This window comes from Cimex lectularius, unplaced genomic scaffold (genome assembly GCF_000648675.2).
Source record: "Cimex lectularius strain Harlan isolate CLEC.00 unplaced genomic scaffold, Clec_2.1 scaffold211, whole genome shotgun sequence".
Taxonomy (NCBI): Eukaryota; Metazoa; Arthropoda; class Insecta; order Hemiptera; family Cimicidae; genus Cimex; species Cimex lectularius.
This window is the reverse complement of record NW_019392909.1, coordinates 60,323-75,520: the sequence shown is the minus strand read 5'-3', so window position 1 is coordinate 75,520 and position 15,198 is coordinate 60,323. Positions and strand designations below refer to the sequence as shown.

Sequence of the window (15,198 nt, the reverse complement as noted above, 5' to 3'; positions counted from 1 at the left end):
CATAAACTTTATTATCTGTTCTTGCTTTTTTTATGTTGGGTTCGAATACAGGGCCACTAAATTCGAACCCGGAACATTTATCTTTCATTGATGACTGCCGTAAATCTCAAAGCATTAACCGTTGCTGCCATCGACTACTCTAATTTTTAACTCGTCGTGTAAATATTTCATTAAAAGAGTCTCTTACAGACCATCGATTTTAATTTTTGGACCCCTATTTTTTATGTAGATCCTGTGTAATTATTACGTAATCAAAATTAATATTCATGACTTTTTTACCTAGTTTGACCATTTCGTATGTAAATAATTTTTCTTATATACTTTTTTCTTATATAATTCGACTCTGTTAACATAAACAAGACATTTTATCATCCAGTAATTTAATTTTAACTTCTTTCGTACATGCTCATTTAATGTTACTTGTTCGAAAAGCGAGGACAAATAACCAATGTTCATCAAATATGCAACCAGTTGTTCTTCAACTCGTACAGAATACAGTGACATTTTATATAAACTTTTCATTGAGCGATTATGTTTGGAAAAAGATGAACATTTATGTATCTAGAAATTATTTCGCAGTGTTATCGATTGAGTACAATGAAAATTAAGGAAGATTAGATATAAAAATGGGGTTTCTTGCTTTTTGGCCTAATAGAATATCTAAAACAAATAACTTGTGTAGTCAGTTTTTACAGAATAATTTACACTGATTCTGTCACCAACGAAACGACCAGAAAAAATTCGATCAGACTGTTATAAAAAAAATTCGATTATTTTTATCTGGTTTTCCTCGCCGTTTTGGTAATCCAACGAGTGTCGGTTTTTTCATCTTCCATGCAGGGTTTTCTGTCGGTGCCTCGCTAGAGAGCTAGAATCGGCAAAATCAAAATAATTTGAGAAACGGCCAAGTTATATCATTATTCTACAGGCTTTTATAAAAAGATCAATGTTATAAGGGAAAAAACCGTCGGCAAAGGGGACAAAGGTTCATGAAATGTACAAAACTATTTGTTTTATTAACATAAATGTATATAATTTTGTTCAAAATTAATTATAAAAATAAGGCTTCACTTATATCAACGTTATATTAGTTTAACACATTTAAAAAAAACAACCACTAATTTCCACAACTGCGGTTTGTTAGCCGGATTTAATTCACGACCTGGAACATTTAGAACATTGTATTTCATCGGTAAGCTATTTGAGTTATTTAGTAAAATTTCCGTTACCTGAAACGTGGAAGTTACTCCTGTGTAAGGATCGATACGGCCGTAGACGTACTTGAAGTGGCCGAAATGCCTGATGCGGTAAGTCCCCGTAGGGGTTCGTTCGGGAATCGTCCACCTCACCTCGGCTTCGCTCGTCCCCAAAAGTCCATTAAGACGCCTCCAGATAAACCTAATTTAACATTTTGTAAATATCAACCCCACGCTCAGATCTTTATGTGTAACTTCAATGATAATTAAAAAAGCACATCAAAGTTATAAATTTATTACAAATTAGATAGATAAAAAGCTTTATTTATTTATAAATTAAATAAACAAACAAAAATTCAAGTACAAATATCAAACAAAAACTTTAGCTTCTAAGAGAATGGTTATTCAACCGCCTGCCTGTGTTATTATAAATATAAAATCTTGAACAAAATTCTTGCCTCTACCCCAGCTAATCTTTACATTTTCTGAACTTCAATTTTTTTAGATAAATTAATTAGGAAAACCCGATATAACTTCTATATTTGAACCAATACAAAATTGACTAAGGTACGTTAAACTTATTTGTATCCCATTTAGAATCCACCTTTACTCCTCATCATGACATATATGTTGTCTTTCACGCACACATATAATGCATAACATTAGTGTACCACTTCCTTTATCACCTCCCACTCAAACCTTTTCATCCTTCTGAAGTAAAATATCACATTCACAAATAACCGAGCAGAAAATCTCCGGGACATAATCTAATCAACTCCACCATACTTCGAAACCTCCCACAAAAGGCCATACACAGATCCATCAGCCTCCTTCCTTTAAAGCGCTCAAAGTACACATCCTAGGTACTCATAAAATCGTTCCTTCCTACCAATTTGGCTTCCGTTCACTCTTTCCATCCCCTTCGTAGAGAGTCTTATATGAAAGAATACGTTTTGTGGTCATCCATAGAGAATTATTATCGGGGTTAACTGGGCGGTGAAATTATCATGTTATTTGTTTTTGAGGTTTGTAGTTACGCCTTAAGTTGTCTATTGAGTCGATTCCGACAGGTACCTCGAGCATTGCTAAGCGGTACGAGCACGCCGTTTTTCTGTAATTAATGTCCTTGTGTATAGTGGAAGATGGTGGGTACTGTCGGTATTTTTGCGTTGGGTTTGTTTTGTGTAGAGGTTGTCAGTATGATTACTGCGCCGTCTATCTGTACAGGAGTATTGATTGATACGTTGACCTCTAGGGATTGGTCAAGGAATATCTGAAACGATCTCTGTCGACGAGTCCTGTTATCAGTCTAGGCTTAGGATGAACAGAAAATTGAGAGGTTTGAAGAACCAGGAGCACAGGGGAGTGGTCACTTTCTGGATTATGAAGGTTCATAATTCCTGGATGTAGTGGACAAATTATGGGAATATACAAAGTAGTCGAGGATATCAGGACGTTTGTGAGTGGGCCAATAAGTAGGTTGTTTTGGAAAGAGGATCGTAGTTACTTGGGGCACGGTCCACGCCCAACCACGAGGATTAGGCGCCTAGTTGGGGATATTTCGCATTGAAGTCGCCACTTGCAATAAATCGAGGACCGAGAGATAGGAAAAAAGTGTATAAAAAAGTATTATTTTTAGTGTTTTCTTTTTTGGGGGAAAATTATACAGGGTACCTCAGGCCCTGTTCACTTTAAAATTTCAAATACGACTGTATACATCCGGACACACCATTTTAAAGGATGTTTTACGCTGAAAACAATGGTGCAATTGGATTTTGAATGCATATTTTAAATTCAACCAATTTGATATACTGTCCGTCTGTACCGTCTATTATAATTTTTATGACTAAGGTAGTTGAAATTTGTACACTATTCTTTGAAATTTCCTAATTAACTTTTTTCATTATAATCAATATTTATACTAACCACCGTATTCATAAGTCAATTTGGGTTAATTTATTCGGCTGCGTTGTAATCAAATCCGGTTCGTCCAATTTCTCATAAATAATTTTCAAAACGTTTTTGACGCTTGGGTAATTTCATACGCGAAATAAAGTGGACGACCTTCTTCTCGGTCAGTCACATTCTCTCGGCCAATCAACAAAGGCAGGTTCAAGTCATCGGGAATTTGGTCAATTTTGGAATTACCATTGCGTGAAAACAATGCGAACGTTGCGATTCAAAAATAAAATTTAAGTTAATTACTTACGACGAGAAAGTAAGAAGAAATGTAAATAATTTTGTTTATTATTAAAAAAATGTATTTATTTTTTTCTCTTGGATTAGACTTTTACTTATTGTCTGTGTTTAAGTTACTAACTAGTAAGCATTATTTTATCTTATAGATTACTTAATTCAGGATTTCCTAAACTTTTTAGCCAGCTGACCCCTTTATCAAAACAAAATACAGGGTGAACTGCTTTCATTCGAATACTTAAAATTTGATACTTATAGTATACAGTAAATTAAAGTTTTATAAATTAGCCAGTCCATTCCTAAATAGGTGATGGAGGGAGATATCACTATGAAAACAAATATACTTAACTTTGTATACAAATTCGGAACACAAAAATCAATGGGACAGAACGGAATCAATTATTATTTAAAACTCGAGCCAAATAGGGGAGTGGTTGGTGTGAAACTTTTGGAATCGGGAACAGATCAGTTGGTTGGACAAAAGGAATGTTGAGGTCTTCGTTGTGGATAGTGAGGTTAGTGACGTAATATGGAACTTTGTCAATTTGTCTGAAGACTTTTGATTGGAAGGATTGGATGCGCTGTATGTCGGATATGTTCACTGTAAGTTCGTTGTATGAGCACTGTTGTCCACCACTTTTGCACCAGTCTACGTTAAGCTCAAGTTGTTCTTGGATGTTGGATGTAGCTTGGTTAGGAAAGAAGAAATTTAATACCTGATAGATATTTATTTATAAATTGCAATATATTATGATCTTATCAAATTGATAAAACACAAAAGTGATATTACATTAATTATGACTCTAATTGAGATGGGAGGTTGGTGTCCGAGTGGATCGAAGTAACAATAGCTCAAGTGGTAGAGCAGCAGCGTATTTAGCCGAAGGTCGTGGGTTCGAATCCCGCTCGTAACACTAGGTTTTTCATTTCAACCAATACCTTACAGAAAGATTAATTAATTGAAAGAAGTTATTTGGCCAATCGGTCCACGAAATATAATGGAATTAATTATTACGTTGTAACCAAGCCGAAATTCCTAAGTTCCTAAATAATAGTTGCACAGGGAACCAGTCGCCAAAGTAGAAAAAATTGTTAAATTATTTAAACAAGACATTAAACAACAGTAAAACTGACTAGGCAATCAGTTCGTAAACGAGCACGATGTTCGGTCATCAGTTAAATCGCAAATTCCTCCCGTACTTGGATTCTCAAGCCTAAAGGAAGTGTTTGTTTTCAGCGAAATACCCCAAAGTGCTTGTCGGATGCGAAATCAGCTTCGAAATGTCAACTAGTCTTCTAGTCAAACGATCCGGTACACATCACTGATTGGAACATCACAGCTGCATTTAGCATTAAGGAAATCAATATTCAAATTATTATTTAAACAAATTTGCATCTCAAAGAGCCAGAATTCCGTTTCCTAAATGATAATGTCCAACGAGAGAGTCTTAATTTCTTTTTTCCTCTTTGTTGAACGCAACGACATTTTTATGGATGATTTGGGTATGAAATATTTTTCAGTACGCTTTATAAAGGGGATAAAGGATTTATCTTATAAAAAAAGTTAGTCTTTCAATCTCTAAAAAAACTATAATTAAAATTTTGGGATACGTATTTCATCTCATCGACGAAATGGAGAAAATAAAAAGGCTTTATTTAGCAAATAAAAAAATATTAAAATGTTCTTGCATCAACGTTCATTAGGGTAAATGTATGAGATGAGTTTCAACAAAGATCACTTTAACCAATGCTAAAATTCCATAGCATTGGTTAGTTTGTCCAATTAGAACTAAAATTATTTTCAGATATAAAATTTCCATATCAGATGTTATATATGCTAAATTGTGGGTCTCTTTTTTCAGTATTTTTGTAATACTGATTTATATAAAGAGCAAACAGCAAGCACGTACAAACATACAGTTCACGTGTAAAGAGGTGATCACTTTTTGCAGCTCGCCGGCAATCCAGCTATTTTATAATCCGAGGGTCTGAGCTCAAGCCTCGTATTTATCCTTCCAGGCACCGAGGTTGAACTCCAGGGGCTATCAACATCTAAGTCATTCCAGCCCTCAACGGCTCTTTCACTCATTCTTAAATACATTCTTTACTATTTACATATCATTCGCTCAGTTAGGGTGGTGGAATACTTGATATTCCTCTCACCCTCTACACATGTTATTAGTATTTAATTGAGGGTCATTGGATATCATCTTTCCGCCATCGGCCCCTATCGCATCACACATTCACGCATATACATACATCCAGTCTAAGTATACTCAAAGAGGAGATAGTTATCGTATCTTAGAAGTACTATATACAGTAAAACATTCTTGTCTTCTCCAAAAATCGGAATAGAGGAAACAAATACTCCCTGCCATGATAAAGCACAATAATCATAAATTCCTTCAATCGAGACCGATACTGACAAATCGAGCAACCTTTCTCTATTCGCTGGATAAATACAAGCTTTGGCCCAAACGTAAATGTTCGTGTCAACATCGCATGGTCTATCCTTAAGCGGGGAACACACTTACCCCATGCAACGCTATGTGACGCTACCCGATTCTACCCGACGCCTTGTCTCGTTTTGGTAGGGTATGCACATCTATGCGACGTCAAGCGCACGCCACGTACAGTCACACAGCGTACACAAATCAGTATCACAATCGAAACGCCTCTTTTGTATTTAATGCATTATTTTGAGCAAAGCCATGTAATAAATTGTTAGTTAAATTTTATGAGCGCAACCATAATAATTTGTTTGTTAAACTTAATTGTTTTAAATAAAGTTATTCCGGTGTTTTGATAAATTTTCTTCCTAACCATCATAATTAAATAATTTTTATAAAAACTCATGAATTTTTGATGTCGTTTGATTTGGTTGACATTAAAATAAGAAAGTTTTAATTAATATAACGTCAAAATTACACATACATTGGTTGAAATAAACCACAAAAATATAAGAGTCCTGTTCGTGGTGATAAATTGTTAGTTAAATTTTATGAGCAAAACCATGTAACAAATTGTTAGTTAAAATCATTACATCAAAAATTGGTATCAATTTTCTACCAAACCATTAAAATTAATTTTTTTAAATAAAAACTAATGAATTTTTTATCTCAGTTAATTTGGTTTATATTAAAATAAGTATGTTGTAATTAATATAACGACAGTAATACATGTAGTTTGAAAAAAAATATGAGTGCCCGGTTCTTTTGTCTTCGACTGTACTCGATGCTACCCGACGAAAATCAGGACAGTGGGTAGCATCGGGTAGCGTCGCATAGCGTTGCATCGGGTAAGGTTCCCCGCTAGTCTGGTGACGATGCCCCTTTTCTTTTTTACAACTTTTTAAATAAATTTTTTAATACATATAATTTTATGTAAACCACCCTATAGAGTATTCTGTCGAAATCATTTGAAAAGCTACAAATTTATGAAAATTACTACTGCGGATCCAAAATATGCCAGAGTGATGAATTGTGGTCCATTTATTTAAAATACTATAACCACAAGAATCACATGTAAAAGGAAATTTATCGAAAGAAAATCTATCGATTACCGACATTTCGTTGATTATATCACCACCATTATATTTTTAAACGCTAGACATATATAACATTTAATTAAAACTAGAAAACGATGTGAGAATAGGGCTTCCTCAAATTTAATAAATTATTCTTATATAACATGAAAATGTTCATCTTATAAAAGAATAATTTATTAATTTTGTACACGACAATCGAGAAAACCTCAGATGCAAATTAATAAAGGATGAACTTAAATCTTTTTACTATAGTGTATTTTTAAGGCATAATATCTCAATATAATATATTCTAATAAATAATAAAACTCAATAATAAATTTTCGATTATAGTGGGTACATTCGAGCCACCGTATTAAATGTCGGGTTCATCAATCCACTTGATCAATTAATTGTAGTAAGTGAATCATTAATAATTAAACATAAGAAAGCAGTTAATATCATTCCCTCCCATACATGGAAATTATCGAAGTTTTTACCTATGCCTATTTTTGTATAAAAGTTTTAAAAAAATCTCAAGGACATTACTTTAGTTATATTCGTATGGTTTGATTTTATTATTTTTTATGTTCCCTTCGGTAATTACATTAAGTTTTAACTGAAAAGAAAAGTATTTAAAACTAGTAAACAATAGTTTTTTTCAGAAATTTCTGTTGAATTGCATATGAGTGATAAATTGATAGGAGCTTTTTTTTACCTATTTCTGATATATTTATATTATAAAACTTGTAATTCATTAATTTATTTGATTTGGTTAAGTTGGTCGAAACTACTTTCTTATGTGTGAAACACAAGGAACTTAAAAGGACTTTTTAAGCAGATAACATTCATTTCGGTCCAATGATTTGTATTAATCTTATCGTCATGCAACCCCTTAATTCAAAATGTAAATTATTTTATTTTAAATCCAAAACGTAAATAATTTCTTTTTTTTCCTATAACATACTGCCAACGTTCAAAATATCTCCTTTTTGTAAAAGTCTGATGGCTAAGAGGAGAAGAAATCTTAACTCCGATTTTCAGATCTGTTTCGTTCAAAAATTCCCTACTTTTGTCTTAGGAGTGGAAAAAGTAAAAATCGGAAGAGCCAAGGTCCTTCCTCGGCGATTTTACTATTAGTGAGTGCACTGCGTAAGGCCTGGCGAACCATGACGTTGCATCTGCCAGGGCTTAACTTCCTTCAACGCTGACCCAAGACGTTCTAGCTGGGCACTGTATACATGTGCCGTAATGGTTTGGTTGCGTATCAACAGTTCCCAATAAATTATTCCTCGAATAACCCATCAAACATATAATAGGACCTAACGAGGGTAGCAATCCTGCCCTTGACTTCTCATCCCAGTGACCAAATAAGAAATAAATCCTTCGTATTTATTTCTATTCAGGTGTGAAACACAACAAGCCGTGCGTCTTCCTTGTTCCTGAGGGTAAATTCCTGGAAAACCCAAGAATCAAGTTTTACAACAGTTCGAATACTTCTTCCTTATGGTTGTGCGATGTACCTGAAATCTCTCTCATGCTCTGCTACAGTTAATTTTCCTCACCTCCAATTCCGCTAATAAGTCGTCGCTTTTAAGCTCGTTGGGCGAGGCTGTTCTTTGATTCATCTCTTCCTGACTCCGTTGACATTCACGTTTAGTTAATACATTATCGTCGTAAATTCCACGAAATTTTCGACAGGCTTCCGCCCGAGATCGATCTGATTTGGCAAGCAATGCCTCCAAGTTATTTTATCTGCTTCCATGTAATACGCGTAGCACTTTATTCTAAACTACTTTTGGTATCAACTACCCCTTTCTTAAGTCTCTTTCAATAGAGCTTCAACCACCCTAGACCTAATGGGTTTCATCTGAACCAAGACTTTACATAAAAAGAATAATTAATTGAAAAAATTAATTTGGTCAATTATGACTGCTAAACATGTATGGATTGAGAGTAGCGTTAATTTTCCTTAAAGAGGCACCCGTCTAGAACTTTCAATTTAATTTTTGTTATAAAAAAACTAAATCTTTCAAAAACTGCTAAATTTATAATAAAAATCTAAATTTGCAACATCGTTGGGAAAATTCTCGCTTGCCAAATTTTATAACAACTTCGTCGTTAAACAAGCTTTCTAGCGGTATACCCTGTTATTTAATTATATCGAAAATGCAAATCTAAATGGAAAAACTGACCGTGTGAAAAAAAGAGGGACTGGGATTAATCTAAAAATTCTAGAAAATACTAGAATCTTAGAAGAAATACTAGAATTTTTCTTCGACGATTATTGCTTATCATTGAATATTACAATATTATCCCCGATCATCCATTTGGATTCTGCTCATTTGACTCGACAACAAAACAACAAAACAGATGCATCGTGTTTCTGACAACGGTCTTCCCTTGAACAAAAACAGCATCAATTTGGTGTATTTCTTGATTTAGATCAGGTCTTCGTCGAATCTGGCATTCGGGCTTGCTTTGTACACTGAAGAACATCCCCCCTCATAAGTACTTTCCCATACTGAGATCTTATCTGACGAACTTTGCCGAGTATGTCAGGAAACTGAATTCTCACCTATATACGCATTAGGGAGGGTGTTCCTCAAGGATGCATACTTGGCCCATTTCTATTCTCAATATACACTGCAGATTTATATATATATATANCCTGTATATATATTATAATTGTAATAATAAGCTACAAGTCTCATCATGAAATTGTACGTAATAGCAGGTATTAGCATATGTTTAACACGTGTACATTTATATTCTCAAAAACCCAAATACATATGTAAGTAACTTATCAATTTACAGATTCGTGAAACAACACAATTATTGATAATTTTTATCTATTTGTCTTTACAATAAATTTATAGGAACAAATCTTCAAAAGTTAATTTTATTGTTAAAAAGTAAGAATTGAAAAACTAATTGCGGTATATTTTAATTTTACAAAAGATACTTTTATGAATTATTTTAATTGGTACTCATTTATGTGCCTTTTATTCTTTCGTAATCATTCATATGAGCGAGTAGATGAGATGTTTTTATGAAACTGTTTGAAAGAATGTACTTTTCAGTGTTTTTTTTCCACTGTGATAAAGGTTCTATGTATTTAAAGAATTATATTGTAATAAAGCATTCCTTTTGAAAATATGATGGTAAAAGACTGGACTATGTTTTAATTTTAATGAAAAGTGAAGTTTTTGCGTTAACTTAATATGATTTTAGCGAGTGTATTTTACCAAGTTCACCATTTAATTTTGCAAAGCCTTACACAATGGTTCATTGGCCGAAAGGTTAAAGGTGAAGCAAAACAAACCTTTATGATTTTTTTGACGCTTTGAGGCGATAATCCTGGATATGAATTACATAAATTTTTCATCTTATTTAAGAATGGTTTGGTTTGAAAATTTCATTGAGGGGGTCGAGCAAGTTTATTCCCTTTGTGTGTCGTGTTTAGTTTCCTGATTTCCTTTGTTTTATAGTCTGATGGCTGTCAGTTTGGACCAAAAATGGACTCTGATAACGGGAAAGAGGATTATGGGATAAAGTTAAATCTGGAAACAATTGTACTATTGTCCCTAACTGTTTAAATGTCGTATTTGTAATACAAAAAATCCACAGAATCAAAAAATAAAAAGTAAAAATGATACCATGAATATTACTTTTAACTTATTCAAACGTTTTCTCACGAATAACCATTTAATAGCCTTATTTGTTTTTTATTATATCATCTATAACTATCTAGAATTTATATCTAGACTATCTAAAATTTATGCTATTGATTAGCATACCCCCTTTTCATCCTGCGACATATCGCTCTACCTTCGATCTAATATGACTACACTCCCTTTCAAACAGAAAACATCATCCATATCTAGTCAAGCAACTAATATGAAATCCTCAAACAGGATTTAAATAGACAGAAATGAACCGAAGAAACCTATTACTTAAAAGACTACTAGATAACAAATCTAAACCCTTTCTCTACAAAAAATACTCAAATAACCTCAACACTTACAAGGGGGCGACGGGTTGGTGTGTCACGGATTTGGACCAAATTTTTATAGTGATTCTACACTCCAAAATATTAGACATGGAACATACTTCGTTAAAAAACTACGTTCCTCTTCTTTCAAATAGTCTGACGTTAAAATCAGCCGTTTTTAAATTCTAGCCGTTTCAACCAGATATACCGATAACGACAAATCTGAAGAATATTAAGGGTCAAAAAATAGTAATTTTTTACTTACAGGCTTATTTTGTTGGTGAGAACCCTCGCCACCACAAGGATCGGCGCCGATCGACCCACCTCCAAACGGCACACTACCCCATACACCCGCTTCTCAATCGGATATACACCTAATTTCGGTAGCATTAGGAGGATGTGGATAAAAACCTTACATGGGAAAAGAAAAGTTCACATCCTCTCCGCTTCCCGGGGACCATTCTCCCTTTGCATATGGAGCACCCTACCCCGGAGATCACCCGGCACCCCCAGAACGACCCGGATCCTCATATCTTGATAGCAGTTATTTGGTATTTAGGCTTTCATTATGTTTTCATTTAAAAATTCTAACAATATTCTAAACACTATTTCTGAACTTATAAGACTATTAAAATTGAAGTTCTCTACCTCTTTGCAACTGAAGATTCGTTCAAACGTGAATGTTCTCGCAACTTCTTACTCCGGGCTGTCGAACATAATATGTTACAATTAATTAATCTTTTTATGTAAGGTTTTGGTTGGAATGACAAAGTTAGTGTCACGATCTGGATTCGAATTGAAATTTCAACCAAGACCTTACATAAAAAGATGCGTGAATAGGTTTCGCATAGGAAGGAATTTAACAAACGAATTATTTCGGACAAAGATACGCTCTGTATACATGAAAATAGCAATTTTCTTCATACTACTATTTATCGAAGTTATTATAAATCTTTTCGTCTTGTAAATTTTAATGGAATGTTTAACAATTAGTCGTCCTTGTCAGACCGTACTGGGGTCAGAATGTGGAATTTTTCTTAAACATTTATTATGACCATTATATATTTACGCATAGCACATTAAATATAATCATTATATTTAGTAGTCTGATTGATCAAATTACTTCATTCAATTAATTAATCTTTTTATGAAGGCTTTGGCTGAAATTAAAAAGCTAGTGTCACGAGCGGGATTCGAATTGAAATTTCAACCAAGACCTTACATAAAAAGATTATTTATTTGAAAGAAGTAATTTGGTCAATCATACATGTAAATATAATGGATTTAGTAATATGTTACATTGACTCGAATCTATCAATTTAAATTCAAACAACAATTTATATTTAGGAGTCTTTAGAGGTACTAAAATGAAATTTCGTATTAGTTCGTGGAAAAAATTATGACCTCGTTTTTAGAAATTAGTTGCTTATTGATAAACTTTGATAGCTTCCCTATATTTTTAGTGCAATCTACATACAAAATGATATATTCACATAGTTGATTTGAGCAAGTAGGAAGGCGAAATGAAAATATTAAAAAAGGACAATTTCAACTTTCAATTTTTTTCAAAACCGGGGCCTATACAGAAGAAATGGAGTATACGTGTCCGATATTTTGGAGTGTAGAATCACCAACAAACGTTTGGTCCAAATTCGTGACACACCAACCTGGTATCTCCGCCGAATCCATAGATTCGTCATCAACGTTCTATGTTTCTAACCGCACTATTCATAACCACCTAGATGTTCCTTTTAATTTTGTCTAATTTTTCTAAGAGGTTGGAAGATCCAGCAACAACAACAAAATTCCACACGTCCAATTCCATTGTAATCCCCACGTACAACATCTTTTCTCTCGACCTGTCACCAACAGTCCTTCTCGTCGTCTACAAAGTGTTACGATTTATTAATATTGATTAAGATTAAGTTGACACTGGACATTAAGATGGCTTTGCACCAGCTGGGCATACGGTAGATTTGCTCAGAGTTGCCAGTGTTCCATAGCGTAGGGATGGTGAGATTATTGTCTTATAAATATTGTATTTTTTGCTTATCAAAGTTTTACTTATATGTTTGTGGGGTTCTATTCAGTAAATAGATTTGTTTGTTTGCATTCATTAGACTTGATTGTGATTTTATTCCTTTTATTACGTTTAATACAACTCAACCTTATTTTTATTAAGATACAATCATATCCGTAATAAAAGACTGACCTAAATGAATCAATGATTTAGGAGTGCTATCGCTGAATATCTTCACAAATCGACTTTTTTGTTAAATTAACTCTGTGTAATGTTTCATCGCCTCGCGCAGATTGTTCTTACAAAAAAAAAGAAGAAAGAAATGCCGTCAGCGTAGTTCAGCTATCGAATAGAATTGTCCGAAATAGAAGGAATAGAGTTCAGATCGTAGGTTGTATAGTGCAGACCTTGCACCTTCAGACTACCAACTATTCAGAACAATGGTCCTAAGAGAGGTAAATAAGCTTCATTCATATGGAAACGAAAAATCAGTTCAAAATTGTTACTAAATGTATCATCCGTAAAAATTCTAAATAGTGAAACCGTCAGGGTATTAAGCAGTCTACTAGATGGAGAATAAAAATAATTTATTAAAAATAAGAAGACAATTTATTTTCAACTCTTGAAAAATTATTACGGATTTACTTTTTTTAATCACCTTTTTAATCATATTTATATGTAAATTCAACGCGTATGAACATAGGCGAAACAAATAAAAATATTATTGAATAATTGTGTAACGAATTCCTGCAACGATTTTTTTTAAATTTATTTGTTACCTATACATGATAGTATACTATACAAATAAACATAGATACTACACATGATTGACACACAGCACAACACACAACACACTCGGCCTTCGGGGAGTAGCAGGGAACCTGAAGGGAAACTGCGAAAGCCTGAGGAACCGGTCGCCCACCACGAGCGCACTGATTGTGAAGAGTGGATATTTGCGATTGAGGATCCCAATCCGGCTCTTGAAAGGCCATCTCGTCTCACCCACACTGGGAGTCGTGGCCCATTATGTGTGGAACTGCGACGACGATGGGTGGTGTAGTGTGGTTTGAGATTCGAGACCCCGAAACGGCACACTTCGTGTTCTCATCCACGGCCCTTTTTCTCAATCCGAGTTCCTTCATTCTATCCTGTGACCCCTCCCAACCCTTGGTTGCAAGGGGGGTATCCGGGCACAAAATAAAGCTGCAGCCCAGAGGGCGTGGCAACCTCTCTAAAGCACAAGCTGTACTCGTGCCGGCCTAGGGTCGGCATGGGCAGCGGGCCTTCGCACTCACACGAGGGCCAGTGCACTAGATCCTGTCTGCATAGACGGGGGAGGGTGTATGGCCGTCTGAACCACGGGGTAACTAAACAGTCCAAATTCAGCCCTAGTTACATTGGGAATGGATTCGTGGTGGCGCGTAGTGACGCCCCTGGCGGGAACTTAGACAGAGGCTGTCTTCTATCTGTGACCTTCGTGAAGCTTGCGTATGGCCAGCGTATTTACCCCCGGCCTCATGGGAGACGTTGCGACCGGATGACAGCGTGTAAGCGTCGAGGACGCGATGATCGTGCTGAATAGTCCCTCGAATGCGTGAGTAAGCGAACGGAAACGGGTAGTGAATCGGTATCTCTGACTCGAGTATGCTTTGCATTGTTGTGCGTATGACCGGCGTGGTACCGTTGGGGAAGCGAAGGATCGGACCACCTAGGCTGAGCATGGCAGGTGTAGGCTGAGCTCGTTAAGAGACTTTACCTAGGCGGTGCTCATCTAGGGTGTGGTTAGCAATTCCACTTTAAACTAAACCCCTGCCGGGGCGTTCCCGGAAGTTTCTACGCTAGGGGAGCCCCTATACTCAGGGAGATAGAGTGGCCTCCTCTATCTAGGGAGTACGCGGGGAGAAGAGGCTGATGTATCTCGGCCTGTTAGCCCTTTGCGTGCGGCATACGACCCGATGCACAATGCGGGCCCGACCATTCGGAGTGGACAAGCGGAGAGCGAGGTTGTCTCGGCCCTTAGGGGCTGGGGCGCCTCTACACCAATGCTGCGACGGTAACACCATTCCGCCGTATGCGGAGGTGCGTCAGCTCTCATCTTGAGAATCAAAACGTCCGATAAGGCCGAATAGGCTAGGTGCGGACGCTAAAGATCCTCTTGTCTTGTTGACAATGAGTTCTCGGGAACGGAAAGGACCGGATTAGTTCGTCGGGAAAAGGAATGTTGAGGTCTTTGTGGATAGTGAGTTTAGTGACATAATAAGGTGCTTTG

The 15,198-nt window shown here is 35.5% G+C and overlaps 1 protein-coding gene across 1 annotated transcript in view; it reads right to left on the bottom strand.

Annotated features, from left to right (window-relative positions):
• Positions 1-997: 997 nt before the first annotated feature.
• Positions 998-15,198, bottom strand: part of LOC106665047 (neutral ceramidase) — a 58,813-nt gene continuing 44,612 nt past the window's right edge. The window contains exons 13-14 of the mRNA XM_024229265.1: positions 1,230-1,398; positions 998-1,162 (exon numbers count right to left, since the gene is read on the bottom strand). Of these exons, the coding sequence (XP_024085033.1) occupies positions 1,151-1,162; positions 1,230-1,398 (181 nt within the window). The 3' untranslated portion in view covers positions 998-1,150. The remainder of the gene's footprint in view (positions 1,163-1,229; positions 1,399-15,198) is intronic.